Source organism: Engystomops pustulosus, chromosome 1, assembly GCF_040894005.1.
Source record: "Engystomops pustulosus chromosome 1, aEngPut4.maternal, whole genome shotgun sequence".
Lineage (NCBI taxonomy): Eukaryota > Metazoa > Chordata > Amphibia > Anura > Leptodactylidae > Engystomops > Engystomops pustulosus.
In genome coordinates, this window is record NC_092411.1 from 297,888,253 (window position 1) to 297,907,849 (window position 19,597).

Sequence of the window (19,597 nt, forward strand, 5' to 3'; positions counted from 1 at the left end):
GCGTCTAAGAACTAGCACCTAAGGACTAGAACCTAAGAACTAGCGCCTAAGAACTAGCGCCTAAGAACTAGCGCCTAAGAACTAGCGCCTAAGAACTAGCGCCTAAGAACTAGCGCCTAAGAACTAGCGCCTACGACTAGCGTCTAACAACTAGCACCTAAGAACTAGCACCTAAGAACTAGCACCTTAGAACTAGCACCTAAGAACTAGCGTCTAACAACTAGCACCTTAGAACTAGCGCCTTAGAACTAGCGCCTAAGAACTAGCGCCTAAGAACTAGCGCCTAAGAACTAGCGCCTAAGAACTAGCGCCTAAGAACTAGCACCTAAGAACTAGCGCCTAAGAACTAGCGCCTAAGAACTAGCGCCTACGACTAGCGTCTAAGAACTAGCGTCTTAGAACTAGCGCCTAAGAACTAGCGCCTAAGAACTAGCGCCTAAGAACTAGCGCCTAAGAACTAGCACCTAAGAACTAGCACCTAAGGACTAGCACCTAAGGACTAGCACCTAAGAACTAGCGCCTAAGGACTAGCGCCTAAGGACTAGCGCCTAAGAACTAGCGCCTAAGAACTAGCGCCTAAGAACTAGCGCCTAAGAACTAGCACCTAAGGACTAGCACCTAAGAACTAGCACCTAAGAACTAGCGCCTAAGGACTAGCGCCTAAGAACTAGCGCCTAAGAACTAGCGCCTAAGACCTAGCGCCTAAGAACTAGCGTCTAAGAACTAGCGCCTAAGAACTAGCGCCTAAGAACTAGCGCCTAAGAACTAGCGCCTAAGAACTAGCGTCTAAGAACTAGCGTCTAAGAACTAGCGCCTAAGGACTAGCGCCTAAGAACTAGCGCCTAAGAACTAGCGTCTAAGAACTAGCACCTAAGAACTAGCGCCTAAGAACTAGCGCCTAAGAACTAGCGCCTAAGAACTAGCGTCTAAGAACTAGCGTCTAAGAACTAGCGCCTAAGGACTAGCGCCTAAGAACTAGCGCCTAAGAACTAGCGCCTAAGAACTAGCGTCTAAGAACTAGCACCTAAGAACTAGCGCCTAAGAACTAGCGCCTAAGAACTAGCGCCTAAGAACTAGCGCCTAAGAACTAGCGCCTAACAACTAGCGCCTAACAACTAGCACCTTAGAACTAGCGCCTTACAACTAGCGCCTAAGAACTAGCGCCTAAGAACTAGCGTCTAAGAACTAGCGCCTAAGAACTAGCGCCTAAGAACTAGCGCCTAAGAACTAGCGCCTAAGAACTAGCACCTAAGAACTAGCGTCTAAGAACTAGCGTCTAAGAACTAGCATCTAAGAACTAGCGCCTAACAACTAGCGCCTAACAACTAGCGCCTTAGAACTAGCGCCTTAGAACTAGCGCCTTAGAACTAGCGCCTAAGAACTAGCGCCTAAGAACTAGCGTCTAAGAACTAGCGCCTAAGAACTAGCGCCTAAGAACTAGCGCCTAAGAACTAGCACCTAAGAACTAGCGTCTAAGAACTAGCGTCTAAGAACTAGCGTCTAAGAACTAGCGCCTAAGAACTAGCGCCTAAGAACTAGCGCCTAAGAACTAGCGTCTAAGAACTAGCGCCTAAGAACTAGCGCCTAAGAACTAGCGCCTAAGAACTAGCGCCTAAGAACTAGCACCTAAGAACTAGCGTCTAAGAACTAGCGTCTAAGAACTAGCGCCTAAGAACTAGCGTCTAAGAACTAGCACCTAAGGACTAGCACCTAAGGACTAGCACCTAAGAACTAGCACCTAAGAACTAGCGCCTAAGGACTAGCGCCTAAGAACTAGCGCCTAAGAACTAGCGCCTAAGAACTAGCGCCTAAGGACTAGCACCTAAGAACTAGCGCCTAAGGACTAGCGCCTAAGGACTAGCGCCTAAGAACTAGCGCCTAAGAACTAGCGCCTAAGAACTAGCGCCTAAGAACTAGCGCCTAAGAACTAGCACCTAAGGACTAGCACCTAAGGACTAGCATCTAAGGACTAGCACCTAAGAACTAGCACCTAAGAACTAGCACCTGAGAACTAGCACCTAAGAACTAGCACCTTAGAACTAGCACCTTAGAACTAGCACCTAAGAACTAGCACCTAAGAACTAGCACCTTAGGACTAGCATCTAAGGACTAGCACCTAAGAACTAGCACCTGAGAACTAGCACCTTAGAACTAGCACCTTAGAACTAGCGCCTAAGAACTAGCACCTAAGAACTAGCGCCTAAGAACTAGCGTCTAAGAACTAGCACCTGAGAACTAGCACCTGAGAACTAGCACCTAAGAACTAGCACCTTAGAACTAGCGCCTAAGAACTAGCACCTTAGAACTAGCACCTAAGAACTAGCGTCTAAGAACTAGTACATAAGAACTAGCACCTAAGAACTAGCACCTAAGAACTAGCACCTAAGAACTAGCACCTAAGTACTAGCACCTAAGGACTAGCGCCTAAGGACTAGCACCTAAGAACTAGCGCCTAAGGGCTAGCGCCTAAGGGCTAGCGCCTAAGAACTAGCACCTAAGAACTAGCGCCTAAGAACTAGCGCCTAAGAACTAGCGCCTAAGAACTAGCGCCTAAGAACTAGCGCCTAAGAACTAGCACCTAAGAACTAGCGTCTAAGAACTAGCGTCTAAGAACTAGCGTCTAAGAACTAGCGCCTAAGAACTAGCGCCTAAGAACTAGCGCCTAAGAACTAGCGTCTAAGAACTAGCACCTAAGAACTAGCGCCTAAGGACTAGCGCCTAAGAACTACCGCCTAAGAACTAGCGCCTAAGAACTAGCGCCTAAGAACTAGCACCTAAGGACTAGCACCTAAGAACTAGCGCCTAAGGACTAGCGCCTAAGGACTAGCGCCTAAGAACTAGCGCCTAAGAACTAGCGCCTAAGAACTAGCGCCTAAGAACTAGCACCTAAGGACTAGCACCTAAGGACTAGCATCTAAGGACTAGCACCTGAGAACTAGCACCTGAGAACTAGCACCTAAGAACTAGCACCTAAGAACTAGCACCTAAGAACTAGCGCCTAAGAATTAGCACCTAAGAACTAGTGCCTAAGAACTAGCGCCTAAGAACTAGCACCTGAGAACTAGCACCTAAGAACTAGCGCCTAAGGACTAGCGCCTAAGGACTAGCGCCTAAGAACTAGCACCTAAGAACTAGTGCCTAAGAACTAGCGCCTAAGAACTAGCACCTGAGAACTAGCACCTAAGAACTAGCGCCTAAGAACTAGCGCCTAAGAACTAGCGCCTAAGAACTAGCACCTAAGGACTAGCACCTAAGGACTAGCATCTAAGAACTAGCACCTGAGAACTAGCACCTGAGAACTAGCACCTAAGAACTAGCACCTAAGAACTAGCACCTTAGAACTAGCGCCTAAGTACTAGCACCTAAGAACTAGTGCCTAAGAACTAGCGCCTAAGAACTAGCACCTGAGAACTAGCACCTAAGAACTAGCACCTGAGAACTAGCACCTAAGAACTAGCACCTTAGAACTAGCACCTTAGAACTAGCGTCTAAGAACTAGCACCTAAGAACTAGCACCTAAGAACTAGCATCTAAGAACTAGCACCTAAGAACTAGCACCTAAGAACTAGCACCTAAGAACTAGCGCCTAAGGACTAGCGCCTAAGGACTAGCGCCTAAGGACTAGCGCCTAAGAACTAGCGCCTAAGGGCTAGCGCCTTAGAACTAGCACCTAAGAACTAGCACCTAAGAACTAGCACCTAAGAACTAGCGCCTAAGAACTAGCGCCTAAGGGCTAGCGCCTAAGAACTAGCGTCTAAGAACTAGCACCTGAGAACTAGCACCTAAGAACTAGCACCTTAGAACTAGCACCTAAGAACTAGCGTCTAAGAACTAGCACCTAAGAACTAGCACCTAAGAACTAGCATCTAAGAACTAGCACCTAAGAACTAGCACCTAAGAACTAGCACCTAAGGACTAGCACCTAAGGACTAGCGCCTAAGGACTAGCACCTAAGAACTAGCGTCTAAGAACTAGCACCTAAGAACTAGCACCTAAGAACTAGCGCCTAAGGACTAGCACCTAAGAACTAGCGCCTGCGACTAGCGTCTAACAACTAGCACCTTAGAACTAGCGCCTTAGAACTAGCGCCTAAGAACTAGCGCCTAAGAACTAGCGCCTAAGAACTAGCGCCTAAGAACTAGCGTCTAAGAACTAGCACCTAAGAACTAGCACCTAAGAACTAGCGCCTAAGAACTAGCACCTAAGAACTAGCGCCTAAGGGCTAGCGCCTAAGAACTAGCGTCTAAGAACTAGCACCTGAGAACTAGCACCTAAGAACTAGCACCTTAGAACTAGCACCTAAGAACTAGCATCTAAGAACTAGCACCTAAGATCTAGCACCTAAGAACTAGCATCTAAGAACTAGCACCTAAGAACTAGCACCTAAGAACTAGCACCTAAGGACTAGCACCTAAGGGCTAGCGCCTAAGAACTAGCACCTAAGAACTAGCGTCTAAGAACTAGCACCTAAGAACTAGCACCTAAGAACTAGCGCCTAAGGACTAGCACCTAAGAACTAGCGCCTACGACTAGCGTCTAACAACTAGCACCTTAGAACTAGCGCCTTAGAACTAGCGCCTAAGAACTAGCGCCTAAGAACTAGCGCCTAAGAACTAGCGCCTAAGAACTAGCGCCTAAGAACTAGCGTCTAAGAACTAGCACCTAAGAACTAGCACCTAAGAACTAGCGCCTAAGAACTAGCGCCTAAGAACTAGCGCCTAAGAACTAGCGCCTAAGAACTAGCGCCTACGACTAGCGTCTAAGAACTAGCACCTAAGAACTAGCACCTAAGAACTAGCACCTAAGAACTAGCGCCTAAGAACTAGCGCCTAAGAACTAGCGCCTAAGAACTAGCACCTAAGAACTAGCGCCTAAGAACTAGCGCCTAAGAACTAGCACCTAAGAACTAGCGCCTAAGGACTAGCGCCTAAGAACTAGCACCTAAGAACTAGTACCTAAGAACTAGCACCTAAGAACTAGCACCTAAGAACTAGCGCCTAAGAACTAGCGCCTAAGAACTAGCGTCTAAGAACTAGCATCTAAGAACTAGCACCTAAGGACTAGAACCTAAGAACTAGCGCCTAAGAACTAGCGCCTAAGAACTAGCGCCTAAGAACTAGCGCCTAAGAACTAGCGCCTAAGAACTAGCGCCTAAGAACTAGCGCCTACGACTAGCGTCTAACAACTAGCACCTAAGAACTAGCACCTAAGAACTAGCACCTTAGAACTAGCACCTAAGAACTAGCGTCTAAGAACTAGCACCTAAGAACTAGCACCTAAGAACTAGCATCTAAGAACTAGCACCTAAGAACTAGCGCCTAAGAACTAGCGCCTAAGAACTAGCGCCTAAGAACTAGCACCTTAGAACTAGCGCCTTAGAACTAGCGCCTAAGAACTAGCGCCTAAGAACTAGCGCCTAAGAACTAGCGCCTAAGAACTAGCGCCTAAGAACTAGCGCCTAAGAACTAGCGCCTAAGAACTAGCACCTAAGAACTAGCGCCTAAGAACTAGCGCCTAAGAACTAGCGCCTACGACTAGCGTCTAAGAACTAGCGTCTTAGAACTAGCGCCTAAGAACTAGCGCCTAAGAACTAGCGCCTAAGAACTAGCGCCTAAGAACTAGCACCTAAGAACTAGCACCTAAGGACTAGCACCTAAGGACTAGCACCTAAGAACTAGCACCTAAGAACTAGCGCCTAAGGACTAGCGCCTAAGAACTAGCGCCTAAGAACTAGCGCCTAAGAACTAGCACCTAAGAACTAGCGCCTAAGGACTAGCGCCTACGAACTAGCGCCTAAGAACTAGCGCCTAAGACCTAGCGCCTAAGAACTAGCGCCTAAGAACTAGCACCTAAGGACTAGCACCTAAGGACTAGCATCTAAGGACTAGCACCTAAGAACTAGCACCTAAGAACTAGCACCTGAGAACTAGCACCTAAGAACTAGCACCTTAGAACTAGCACCTTAGAACTAGCACCTAAGAACTAGCACCTTAGGACTAGCATCTAAGGACTAGCACCTAAGAACTAGCACCTGAGAACTAGCACCTTAGAACTAGCACCTTAGAACTAGCGCCTAAGAACTAGCACCTAAGAACTAGCGCCTAAGAACTAGCGTCTAAGAACTAGCGCCTAAGAACTAGCACCTGAGAACTAGCACCTAAGAACTAGCGCCTTAGAACTAGCGCCTAAGAACTAGCACCTAAGAACTAGCGCCTAAGAACTAGCGCCTAAGAACTAGCACCTGAGAACTAGCACCTAAGAACTAGCACCTGAGAACTAGCACCTAAGAACTAGCACCTGAGAACTAGCACCTAAGAACTAGCACCTTAGAACTAGCACCTTAGAACTAGCACCTAAGAACTAGCGTCTAAGAACTAGCACCTAAGAAATAGCACCTAAGAACTAGCGCCTAAGGACTAGCGTCTAAGAACTAGCGTCTAAGAACTAGCGTCTAAGAACTAGCACCTAAGAACTAGCACCTAAGAACTAGCACCTAAGAACTAGCGTCTAAGAACTAGCGTCTAAGAACTAGCACCTAAGAACTAGCACCTTAGAACTAGCACCTAAGAACTAGCACCTAAGAACTAGCACCTAAGAACTAGCACCTAAGAACTAGCGCCTAAGGACTAGCGTCTAAGAACTAGCGTCTAAGAACTGGCAACTAAGAACTAGCGTCTAAGAACTAGCGTCTAAGAACTAGCAACTAAGAACTAGCGTCTAAGAACTAGCACCTAAGAAGTAGCGTCTAAGAACTAGCGTCTAAGAACTAGCACCTAAGAACTAGCACCTAAGAACTAGCGTCTAAGAACTAGCGTCTAAGAACTAGCACCTTAGAACTAGCACCTAAGAACTAGCGTCTAAGAACTAGCACCTAAGAACTAGCGTCTAAGAACTAGCGTCTAAGGACTAGCGCCTAAGAACTAGCGCCTAAGAACTAGCACCTTAGAACTAGCACCTTAGAACTAGCGCCTAAGAACTAGCGCCTAAGAACTAGCGCCTACGACTAGCGTCTAACAACTAGCACCTTAGAACTAGCGCCTAAGAACTAGCGCCTAAGAACTAGCGCCTAAGAACTAGCGCCTAAGAACTAGCGCCTAAGAACTAGCACCTAAGAACTAGCGCCTAAGAACTAGCGCCTAAGAACTAGCGCCTAAGAACTAGCGCCTACGACTAGCGTCTAAGAACTAGCGTCTTAGAACTACCGCCTAAGAACTAGCGCCTAAGAACTAGCGTCTAAGAACTAGCGCCTAAGAACTAGCGCCTAAGAACTAGCGCCTAAGAACTAGCGCCTAAGAACTAGCGCCTAAGAACTAGCACCTAAGAACTAGCACCTAAGAACTAGCACCTAAGGACTAGCACCTAAGGACTAGCACCTAAGAACTAGCACCTAAGAACTAGCGCCTAAGGACTAGCGCCTAAGAACTAGCGCCTAAGAACTAGCGCCTAAGAACTAGCACCTAAGGACTAGCACCTAAGAACTAGCACCTAAGAACTAGCGCCTAAGGACTAGCGCCTAAGAACTAGCGCCTAAGAACTAGCGCCTAAGACCTAGCGCCTAAGAACTAGCGCCTAAGAACTAGCACCTAAGGACTAGCACCTAAGGACTAGCATCTAAGGACTAGCACCTAAGAACTAGCACCTAAGAACTAGCACCTGAGAACTAGCACCTAAGAACTAGCACCTTAGAACTAGCACCTAAGAACTAGCACCTTAGGACTAGCATCTAAGGACTAGCACCTAAGAACTAGCACCTGAGAACTAGCACCTTAGAACTAGCACCTTAGAACTAGCGCCTAAGAACTAGCACCTAAGAACTAGCGCCTAAGAACTAGCGTCTAAGAACTAGCGCCTGAGAACTAGCACCTGAGAACTAGCACCTAAGAACTAGCACCTTAGAACTAGCGCCTAAGAACTAGCACCTAAGAACTAGCGCCTAAGAACTAGCACCTAAGGACTAGCGCCTAAGAACTAGCACCTGAGAACTAGCACCTAAGAACTAGCACCGGAGAACTAGCACCTAAGAACTAGCACCTGAGAACTAGCACCTAAGAACTAGCACCTTAGAACTAGCACCTAAGAACTAGCGTCTAAGAACTAGCACCTAAGAAATAGCGTCTAAGAACTAGCACCTAAGAACTAGCACCTAAGAACTAGCACCTAAGAACTAGCGTCTAAGAACTAGCGTCTAAGAACTAGCACCTAAGAACTAGCACCTTAGAACTAGCGCATAAGAACTAGCGCCTAAGAACTAGCACCTAAGAACTAGCACCTAAGAACTAGCACCTAAGAACTAGCGCCTAAGGACTAGCGTCTAAGAACTAGCAACTAAGAACTAGCGTCTAAGAACTAGCACCTAAGAATTAGCACCTAAGAATTAGCAACTAAGAACTAGCGTCTAAGAACTAGCACCTAAGAATTAGCGTCTAAGAACTAGCACCTAAGAACTAGCACCTAAGAACTAGCACCTAAGAACTAGCGCCTAAGAACTAGCACCTAAGAACTAGCGCCTACGACTAGCGTCTAAGAACTAGCGTCTTAGAACTAGCGCCTAAGAACTAGCGCCTAAGAACTAGCACCTAAGAACTAGCGCCTAAGAACTAGCACCTAAGAACTAGCGCCTACGACTAGCGTCTAAGAACTAGCGTCTTAGAACTAGCGCCTAAGAACTAGCGCCTAAGAACTAGCGTCTAAGAACTAGCAACTAAGAACTAGCGTCTAAGAACTAGCACCTAAGAATTAGCGTCTAAGAACTAGCACCTAAGAACTAGCACCTAAGAACTAGCGCCTAAGAACTAGCGCCTAAGAACTAGCAACTAAGAACTAGCGTCTAAGAACTAGCACCTAAGAATTAGCGTCTAAGAACTAGCACCTAAGAACTAGCACCTAAGAACTAGCGCCTAAGAACTAGCGCCTAAGAACTAGCAACTAAGAACTAGCGTCTAAGAACTAGCACCTAAGAATTAGCGTCTAAGAACTAGCACCTAAGAACTAGCGCCTAAGAACTAGCACCTAAGAACTAGCAACTAAGAACTAGCGTCTAAGAACTAGCACCTAAGAATTAGCGTCTAAGAACTAGCACCTAAGAACTAGCACCTAAGAACTAGCACCTAAGAACTAGCGTCTAAGAACTAGCGTCTAAGAACTAGCACCTAAGAACTAGCGTCTAAGAACTAGCGTCTAAGAACTAGCACCTTAGAACTAGCACCTAAGAACTAGCGCATAAGAACTAGCATCTAAGAACTAGCACCTAAGAACTAGCACCTAAGGACTAGCGCCTAAGAACTAGCGTCTAAGAACTAGCACCTTAGAACTAGCACCTAAGAACTAGCACCTAAGAACTAGCACCTAAGAACTAGCGCCTAAGAACTAGCGCCTAAGAACTAGCGCCTAAGAACTAGCACCTAAGAACTAGCACCTAAGAACTAGCACCTAAGAACTAGCACCTAAGAACTAGCACCTAAGAACTAGCGCATACGAACTAGCACCTAAGAACTAGCACCTAAGAACTAGCGCCTAAGAACTAGCGCCTAAGAACTAGCGCCTAAGAACTAGCGCCTAAGAACTAGCGCCTAAGAACTAGCACCTAAGAACTAGCGCCTAAGAACTAGCGCCTAAGAACTAGCACCTAAGAACTAGCACCTAAGAACTAGCACCTAAGAACTAGCGCCTAAGAACTAGCGCCTAAGAACTAGCACCTAAGAACTAGCACCTAAGAACTAGCACCTAAGAACTAGCACCTAAGAACTAGCACCTAAGAACTAGCGCCTAAGAACTAGCGCCTAAGAACTAGCACCTAAGAACTAGCGCCTAAGAACTAGCACCTAAGGACTAGCGCCTAAGAACTAGCACCTAAGAACTAGCACCTAAGAACTAGCGCATACGAACTAGCACCTAAGAACTAGCGCCTAAGAACTAGCACCTAAGGACTAGCGCCTAAGAACTAGCGCCTAAGAACTAGCACCTAAGAACTAGCACCTAAGAACTAGCGCATACGAACTAGCACCTAAGAACTAGCACCTAAGAACTAGCACCTAAGAACTAGCGCCTAAGAACTAGCGCCTAAGAACTAGCGCCTAAGAACTAGCACCTAAGAACTAGCGCCTAAGAACTAGCACCTAAGAACTAGCACCTAAGAACTAGCACCTAAGAACTAGCGCCTAAGAACTAGCACCTAAGAACTAGCGTCTAAGAACTAGCGCCTAAGAATTAGTGCCTAAGAACTAGCACCTAAGAACTAGCACCTAAGAACTAGCACCTAAGGACTAGCACCTAAGAACTAGCACCTAAGGCTCCATAATGATTATTCTACAGTCTAGTGCTGAGCGTCAGCAGCTCCTGGAAGAGAAGAACCTCTGACGTCTGGATGACCGTGCGTGATACACAGGGGACACACACATAGAAAGAACCCATGGCTTTTCACCAGAGGTCCTGGTGACAGGTTCCCTCTAAGGTGAATATTGATAGAGACTGGTGCATGAAGAGACTGGTACTCGTAGAAAAGATAAGTTATAAGTATGAGGTTATGCCCATGGGCACATATAGAGACAGGTGCTGTACGTGTCACCACTTACAGTATGATGGTGGCCCAGTAATCCCTGGTGTCTACCATATACAGCGGAGAACACAAGGTACATGTAACACCTGGGGCCGTATCTCACATCCTTCCATGTTCTGGCCGGATGAGCCCCAACCATTACACTCCGGGTGTGTGACGCTCGGCCATCGCCTGGTTAAACCTTTAAACTTTTAACTTTTTCTAATTGATGAAGAGTTTTTACAATTCACATCCTGACCCCAGGGCGGGACACGTGGAGGATGTCTCCTCCTAACACAATATGGGAGACATAGAAATATCTTGTCACGTCAGCAAACATGTAACGTAGTAAAAACTGAATGCGCTAAAGAGAAGAGGATGAGAGGAAGATGCGGAAAAAGAGGATGCGTAGAACAAACAAGTGAAGACGATGACGAGGAGGAATCGAGAGGCTGAGAAAAACAGAGGGAAAAACAAACATGAGCGGAAGACAAAAGACAAACAAGAAATAAACGGAAGTCAGACGAGGAGGAGGAGGAGGAGGTGAAGCTGCAGGGTATTATACACAGAGACGCGTGCTGGGGCGATACTCTGCAGGGGGACAGTTTACTGATTCCTCGCGATGTGTTTTACCTTCAGTCCGGAGGAAATACGTCTCTATAAACATAAAAATATAAGTCACTTTTTTTGGTGCCGTTTTAAAATCCGTTTTCATGCCTGAACCGCGTATTTTTTGAAAGGTCAGGGGGTCATTATCTTTTTTCCTTTTCTCTGTTTTTGCCTTTTTATTTTGCACCTCATTTGTCTTTTGTTTTTAGCTGCAGATTTTTGCTCCCACATAACTCCGCCCACCGTCTTCCTTACATGTGGTCAGGACTGAAGGGTTTTCACTCAATTATTTATCAAATCAGATGCAAACCTCTGGGAGCAGGAAAAATACAAAGACAAATAAGGCGCAAACCCGGTTACATCTACACGGAAAACTCCAGCCACTACCGGGAAAAGTCCGAAAGAATTGTGCAAATAACACAATGGGGCACATTGGGGCAGATTTATCAAGCAGTCTGAAAGTCAGAATATTTCCAGTTGCCCATGGCAACCAATCACAGCTCAGCTTTCATTTCACCAGTGCTCATGAATATTTTAAAGGGGAGCTGTGATTGGTTGCCATGGGCAACTGGAAATATTCTGACTTTCAGACTGCTTGATAAATCTGCCCCAATGACTTAGAAAGTCGCAAACTGCACTAAAAGTGTGTATAATGCTGCGTGCGGCGATTCACTAAGATCGTGCGCCAGATTAAAGGGAACCTGTCACCAGGGACCTCATTATCACTAAAGACAGATTGTAAAAGCCCATGACACCTGCAGTGCACATCTGCCTCTCTGTCTTTTCTAAGCATTTGCATTACTATATAATTGTGTGTTATAACTTACTCTTGCTCCATGACAAAATCCTGGGATAGTCACAGGGGTTGGGCTTTGGTTTTCATGCATTTCAAAAAACAACATGTGACCTGTTTGAGCTGCAGGCTGCCTCCATGTTTGTGCTCCTGTACAGCTCTGTCCTCCCCCACTGATTTCAGGTTGACCAGGCTGTAACCTCTGAGAAGGAGCAGGAGGTGGAGCTATGCAGGAGCACAAAGGTGGGGGTCGAGCTTGTTGTTTTTTGAAATGCATCCAAACCAAAGTCCAGCCCCTGTGACTACCCCAGGATTTTGTCATGGAGCAAGAGTAAGTTATAACACACAATTATATAGTAATGCAAATGCTTAGAAGAGGCAGAGAGGCCGATGTGCACTGCAGGTGTCATGGGCTTTTACAATCTGTCTTTAGTGAAAATAAGGTCCCTGGTGACAGGTTCCCTTTAATGAGTGTGTCGCTTCCTTGCACTAGTCCGACAGAGGTCACCAACTTTTTTGTGGTGCACCTTTTGCATAGTAAATCCGACTTACGGTTGGACTGAGCGCCGGAACGCTCCCTAATTCGTGTCGCATGGAGGCAGTGCAGCTGCGCCACAAAACGCTCGCGTGCCACACCATCCCAGCGCAGACACTTCTTATACCTGTGCAAGACGTTTTAGCCTAGAAAAACGTCCGACAAAAGTGCAGCGCAAAGCCCTTAGTAAGTGTGTGGCAAAGCGGCTAAAAAGTCACTCAATTATAAGCAAAATTCTAATCATGAGACTAAGAGAAGTCTGTGCCTCAGTCTTACGCTGCGATGCATACGTCTGGTGTAGTTTATGACTCTTTAGTCTGTTGGTTCAGATAAGGCAGCATTTTTCTTGCTTTTTTTGGCATAACTTAGACCTTTCATCACAACGCTGTTACCAAGTACAGACCCCTCTCACTGCTCCAGTAGCAAAAGTGTCTAAAACCCTCCTTAAACCCTTTGATAAATATGGTACAAAATGTCTTTGGCCCCTTCTACATTTGCGTTTTTTACGCGCATGTGCTGTGCGTACTTTTGCATTGCACTCTGACCCATTTTAATCAATAGGCTTTTCAGACTTGCGTCACCATACAAGTCTATGGAGATGCATCAAAAACGCATCGCACTCTGAGACACACACAAGTGCAATGCGTTTTTTACGCATCAATTGCCACAGAAGATAGAGCTCAGTCCTGAGTCCTTCTCACGCTTGTTGTCTGCGCTTGAAAAACGCTGTGAAATTGCATTGAAAATGCGCATGAAAAACTGAGACACTGAACAAACTCTGACTGAAAACTGATTGGTCTCTGATGCAAAATGTCCGTTTTTCACTGACCAAACCCTGATCGCCCCCTGATCAGACTCTGACGTCATCTGCAACGCAAGTGTGGAAGATGTCTTACACAGATTTTTGCTGCACATTGATAAAGCTGCCCCATGGAGTCCAACCAGCGTGTGCTGCCCTCTGTAGGAGCCCTCCCCGGGGCCACTGCCTGATGTGTCTACAGGCTCATTATATATTTTGGAGTCTGGGTAGATGGGAGTGTAAGCAGGGAATTTACTCCTGAGAACGACTATAACATAGAAGAGGTGAAGATGTAAGGAAAGTAGAGGAAGGAACTTGCTGACACGTAGAACTAGTGGTGACTCGTTCCATCTCCTTCCTCTGCCTCTCGCTGATCCTCTCTGCACGTCTCTGCTTCCAGCCTCACTCTCCCTCTCGCTGATCCTCTCTGCACGTCTCTGCACCCAGCCTCACTCTCCCTCTCGCTGATCCTCTCTGCACGTCTCTGCACCAAGCCTCACTCTCCCTCTCGCTGATCCTCTCTGCACGTCTCTGCTTCCAGCCTCACTCTCCCTCTCGCTGATCCTCTCGGCATGTCTCTGCACCCAGCCTCACTCTCCCTCTCGCTGATCCTCTCTGCACGTCTCTGCTTCCAGCCTCACTCTCCCTCTCGCTGATCCTCTCGGCATGTCTCTGCACCCAGCCTCACTCTCCCTCTCGCTGATCCTCTCGGCACGTCTCTGCACCCAGCCTCACTCTCCCTCTCGCTGATCCTCTCTGCACGTCTCTGCACCCAGCCTCACTCTCCCTCTCGCTGATCCTCTCGGCACGTCTCTGCACCCAGCCTCACTCTCCCTCTCGCTGATCCTCTCTGCACGTCTCTGCACCCAGCCTCACTCTCCCTCTCGCTGATCCTCTCTGCACGTCTCTGCACCCAGCCTCACTCTCCCTCTCGCTGATCCTCTCGGCACGTCTCTGCACCCAGCCTCACTCTCCCTCTCGCTGATCCTCTCGGCACGTCTCTGCACCCAGCCTCACTCTCCCTCTCGCTGATCCTCTCTGCACGTCTCTGCACCCAGCCTCACTCTCCCTCTCGCTGATCCTCTCTGCACGTCTCTGCACCCAGCCTCACTCTCCCTCTCGCTGATCCTCTCGGCACGTCTCTGCACCCAGCCTCACTCTCCCTCTCGCTGATCCTCTCGGCACGTCTCTGCACCCAGCCTCACTCTCCCTCTCGCTGATCCTCTCTGCACGTCTCTGCACCCAGCCTCACTCTCCCTCTCGCTGATCCTCTCGGCATGTCTCTGCACCCAGCCTCACTCTTCCCTCTCGCTGATCCTCTCGGCACGTCTCTGCACCCAGCCTCACTCTCCCTCTCGCTGATCCTCTCTGCACGTCTCTGCTTCCAGCCTCACTCTCCCTCTCGCTGATCCTCTCGGCATGTCTCTGCACCCAGCCTCACTCTCCCTCTCGCTGATCCTCTCTGCACGTCTCTGCTTCCAGCCTCACTCTCCCTCTCGCTGATTCTCTCGGCATGTCTCTGCACCCAGCCTCACTCTCCCTCTCGCTGATCCTCTCGGCATGTCTCTGCACCCAGCCTCACTCTCCCTCTCGCTGATCCTCTCTGCACGTCTCTGCACCCAGCCTCACTCTTCCCTCTCACTGATCCTCTCGGCATGTCTCTGCACCCAGCCTCACTCTCCCTCTCGCTGATCCTCTCGGCATGTCTCTGCACCCAGCCTCACTCTCCCTCTCGCTGATCCTCTCTGCACGTCTCTGCTTCCAGCTTCACTCTCCCTCTCGCTGATCCTCTCGGCACGTCTCTGCACCCAGCCTCACTCTCCCTCTCGCTGATCCTCTCTGCACGTCTCTGCACCCAGCCTCACTCTCCCTCTCGCTGATCCTCTCTGCACGTCTCTGCACCCAGCCTCACTCTCCCTCTCGCTGATCCTCTCGGCACGTCTCTGCACCCAGCCTCACTCTCCCTCTCGCTGATCCTCTCGGCACGTCTCTGCACCCAGCCTCACTCTCCCTCTCGCTGATCCTCTCTGCACGTCTCTGCACCCAGCCTCACTCTCCCTCTCGCTGATCCTCTCGGCATGTCTCTGCACCCAGCCTCACTCTTCCCTCTCGCTGATCCTCTCGGCACCTCTCTGCACCCAGCCTCACTCTCCCTCTCGCTGATCCTCTCTGCACGTCTCTGCTTCCAGCCTCACTCTCCCTCTCGCTGATCCTCTCGGCATGTCTCTGCACCCAGCCTCACTCTCCCTCTCGCTGATCCTCTCTGCACGTCTCTGCTTCCAGCCTCACTCTCCCTCTCGCTGATTCTCTCGGCATGTCTCTGCACCCAGCCTCACTCTCCCTCTCGCTGATCCTCTCGGCACGTCTCTGCACCCAGCCTCACTCTCCCTCTCGCTGATCCTCTCTGCACGTCTCTGCACCCAGCCTCACTCTTCCCTCTCACTGATCCTCTCGGCATGTCTCTGCACCCAGCCTCACTCTCCCTCTCGCTGATCCTCTCGGCATGTCTCTGCACCCAGCCTCACTCTCCCTCTCGCTGATCCTCTCTGCACGTCTCTGCTTCCAGCCTCACTCTCCCTCTCGCTGATCCTCTCGGCACGTCTCTGCACCCAGCCTCACTCTCCCTCTCGCTGATCCTCTCTGCACGTCTCTGCACCCAGCCTCACTCTCCCTCTCGCTGATCCTCTCTTCACGTCTTTGCACCCAGCCTCACTCTCCCTCTCGCTGATCCTCTCGGCACGTCTCTGCACCCAGCCTCACTCTCCCTCTCGCTGATCCTCTCTGCACGTCTCTGCACCCAGCCTCACTCTTCCCTCTCGCTGATCCTCTCGGCACGTCTCTGCACCCAGCCTCACTCTCCCTCTCGCTGATCCTCTCTGCACCCAGCCTCACTCTTCCCTCTCGCTGATCCTCTCTGCACGTCTCTGCACCCAGCCTCACTCTCCCTCTCGCTGATCCTCTCGGCATGTCTCTGCACCCAGCCTCACTCTCCCTCTCGCTGATCCTCTCGGCACGTCTCTGCACCCAGCCTCACTCTCCCTCTCGCTGATCCTCTCTGCACGTCTCTGCCTCCAGCCTCACTCTCCCTCTCGCTGATCCTCTCTGCACGTCTCTGCACCCAGCCTCACTCTCCCTCTCGCTGATCCTCTCTGCACGTCTCTGCCTCCAGCCTCACTCTCCCTCTCGCTGATCCTCTCTGCACGTCTCTGCACCCAGCCTCACTCTCCCTCTCGCTGATCCTCTCTGCACGTCTCTGCCTCCAGCCTCACTCTCCCTCTCGCTGATCCTCTCGGCACGTCTCTGCACCCAGCCTCACTCTCCCTCTCGCTGATCCTCTCTGCACGTCTCTGCCTCCAGCCTCACTCTCCCTCTCGCTGATCCTCTCTGCACGTCTCTGCACCCAGCCTCACTCTCCCTCTCGCTGATCCTCTCTGCACGTCTCTGCCTCCAGCCTCACTCTCCCTCTCGCTAATCCTCTCGGCACGTCTCTGCACCCAGCCTCACTCTCCCTCTCGCTGATCCTCTCGGCACGTCTCTGCACCCAGCCTCACTCTCCCTCTCTGCCAGTCTATGGGGGTCATTAATCTCAGGACATTTGTGTCTTTACTTGATTTTTCCAGGTTTTGGACTTGTTTCCTTTATCTTAGAGGTTGATGTATCCGGCAGCTGAGTCTCGGGGATTTTGCTACTTTTTTATTAAAAAGTCACACAAAAGTCTCAAACTCTTCTCACACCTTTCTAGCTGGAGTTTATTTGTAACTTTTTAACCTACGAAAATGTCGACTTTTTTATCTGTCCACATCTTGATTTGACAGAAAATCAGGTTCAACCCAGAAAAGTTTGCGCACAACTCACTTTGCAAATCAAGTGGAAAAGTTAAAATTTAGGGCGCAATCACACTTTGCGTCGCGTTGTGCGTTGCGTTTTCGACGCATTCCCCTGGCTTCAGCCTTGATCACATGCTGAGGTTACATTGTGTTTCCACTGCATCTGCTAAAACGCAATGTAACCTTAGGATGTAATCAAGGCGGAAGCCAGGGGAATGCGTCAAAAACGTAACGTGACGCATCGCGTGAATGCGCCCTGAGGCACAAAAATGCAAATGTGCCAAAAAAGTCGTAAATTTAAGTGAAAAATAGAGAAAATCCTAAGATGAATGACCCCTATGCTTCTTTTATAGCAATAGCTAAACAATAGTTATTCCCCCATAACTAGCAATGGCCTCCATGCCCGGCCGTGTGACTGCTGCAGCCACAGTTACTAAGCAATCTGCGCCAATATTCTGGTGTAGACTGCACATAAATACACGCTAACTGGTTGCACAGGTATTGATGAAGTGTTTGCACCAGTATTGTGTCGCAGTTGCACTTTGTCCACTGCACAGGAAGGGGCGTTCCACTGCGTATTCGCACCAAGCACCACATTTATATAGGCAAGTCCAACATAATTGTGGTGCCGCAAACTGAGTGCGCTGGAAAAAAGCTGCTGCGCTCAGTTCATGCAGTTTGGGCTCCTGCAGCATGCGCCAGATTTATGAAGACCGTGCTCCGATGTTCATGAATGTGGCGCACGCTGCACGATAGTGAGGACGCTGCACGTAGCGCACACTACATCACTGTTAGTACATGTCGCCTGTATCCCTATATCCAGCAGTCGTGTGTCTGATATTATTTCTGCACTGCACAATCTGGACGCAGACATGTTGTCACCGGTGACTACTGCACGTGGTCTCTGAGGTCAGTGATCGGCTACGGTGGACACAGAGACTGGCAGAGAGGATCACAGGCTTCTGCCGGAGCAGAGGATGGAAGGAGGGAAAGAACAATCTCTTCTATTCTAACAGAAATAAGAATCTCTACAAAAGAAGAGTTTTTTTTGTTGTGTTTCTTTCTGTTTTTACTAAAGAATCTCCTTTAAGAAAAGCTGAGAAAGAGATAAAAAGGAGGAGGAAAAAGAAACACAACATAAAAACAGTCATCAGCAAAGGATAGGAAATCAATAAAGGAAGAAAGGACGAGGATTCTGTAAAGTGTTCACATGGAGAAGGTCACCAGAAGGTGGTTACCTGTGTTAGACATCCTTGGATGTTGCCCTCGCTGTCCCCGGAGAGAAGACCCAGGTCACGGAGGAGTTTCTGCTCCTATATGGTGTAGGACAAGCGGAGGCTTCTCCAATGATTCCCCGTCCTCCTCTCCACTGCAGCGCTCCCTCATGTGTCCTCCTCCCCCCTGCAGCGCTCCCTCATGTGTCCTCCTCCCCCCTGCAGCACTCCCTCATGTGTCCTCCTCCCTGCAGCGCTCCCTCATGTGTCCTCCCCCCTGCAGCGCTCCCTCTTGTGTCCTCATGTGTCCTCCTCCCTGCAGCGCTCCCTCATGTGTCCTCCTCCCTGCAGCGCTCCCTCATGTGTCCTCCCCCCTGCAGCGCTCCCTCATGTGTCCTCATGAGTGCTTGTCCCAGATGTTGACATTTCCCATGGATGTCTCCTGCCGTTATGATGACTATACCTGGATGTTTGTCCCTGTCATGGGATTCTCATTACACCCTTCATTTTCGCGTGACGTTGGCTCGTTGTGTTCGGCAGCGGTATTTCATTTCACTCTATTATTTTTTTGTGTGTGTTGGTTTATGAATAGACTGACGCTATTTTATTACCAGACAGTCAAGTGACTAAAATTCATAACTTTTAATGAATTGGAGATACTCCTCCGAGCACCGAGCCGGTCTGAGTATGCTAATACTCCACCGAGCAGTATACTCACTCATCCCTATTCGGGAGTAAAAGCCCCTACACTCTCCCTATCATCCCGGAGTTGTCTCCCGCCCTTACAAGGGCAGTACCATTCAGACTTGCCCTATGAAAAATCAAAAATACCTCCGCATCCCCCCACCCTGACGCGTTTCTTCACACATGGGATTCATCAGAGGGTCTACATCGGGGAAATGCGGACATTAACAGTTAGATACAGTGGCCCCTGTTATGGGGTCACTAAGGGGTATCAAATGTGCAGAGTGACTAATATAGTGATGAGCACTCCGCCACGGGGCCCAAGTGAAGGGGCCACACTCATGATCCCCAGCTGCTCTCTAGAGACCTCCAGACGCAGCAGCCCACCAGGTACCTCTGTACAGGCACCAGCAGCCCACCAGGTACCTCTGTACAGGCACCAGCAGCCCACCAGGTACCTCTGTACAGGCACCAGCAGCCCACCAGGTACCTCTGTACAGGCACCAGCAGCCCACCAGGTACCTCTGTACAGGCACCAGCAGCCCACCAGGTACCTCTGTACAGGCACCAGCAGCCCACCAGGTACCTCTGTACAGGCACCA

At 49.2% G+C, this 19,597-nt stretch overlaps 1 protein-coding gene across 1 annotated transcript in view; it reads right to left on the reverse strand.

The window, feature by feature from the left end:
• LOC140084253 (uncharacterized) overlaps positions 1–18,496 on the reverse strand; it is a 44,247-nt gene extending 25,751 nt beyond the window's left edge. The window contains exon 1 of the mRNA XM_072126438.1: positions 18,336–18,496. Coding sequence (XP_071982539.1) covers positions 18,336–18,348 — 13 coding nt within the window. The 5' untranslated portion in view covers positions 18,349–18,496. The remainder of the gene's footprint in view (positions 1–18,335) is intronic.
• Between the last annotated feature and the right edge of the window lie 1,101 nt (positions 18,497–19,597).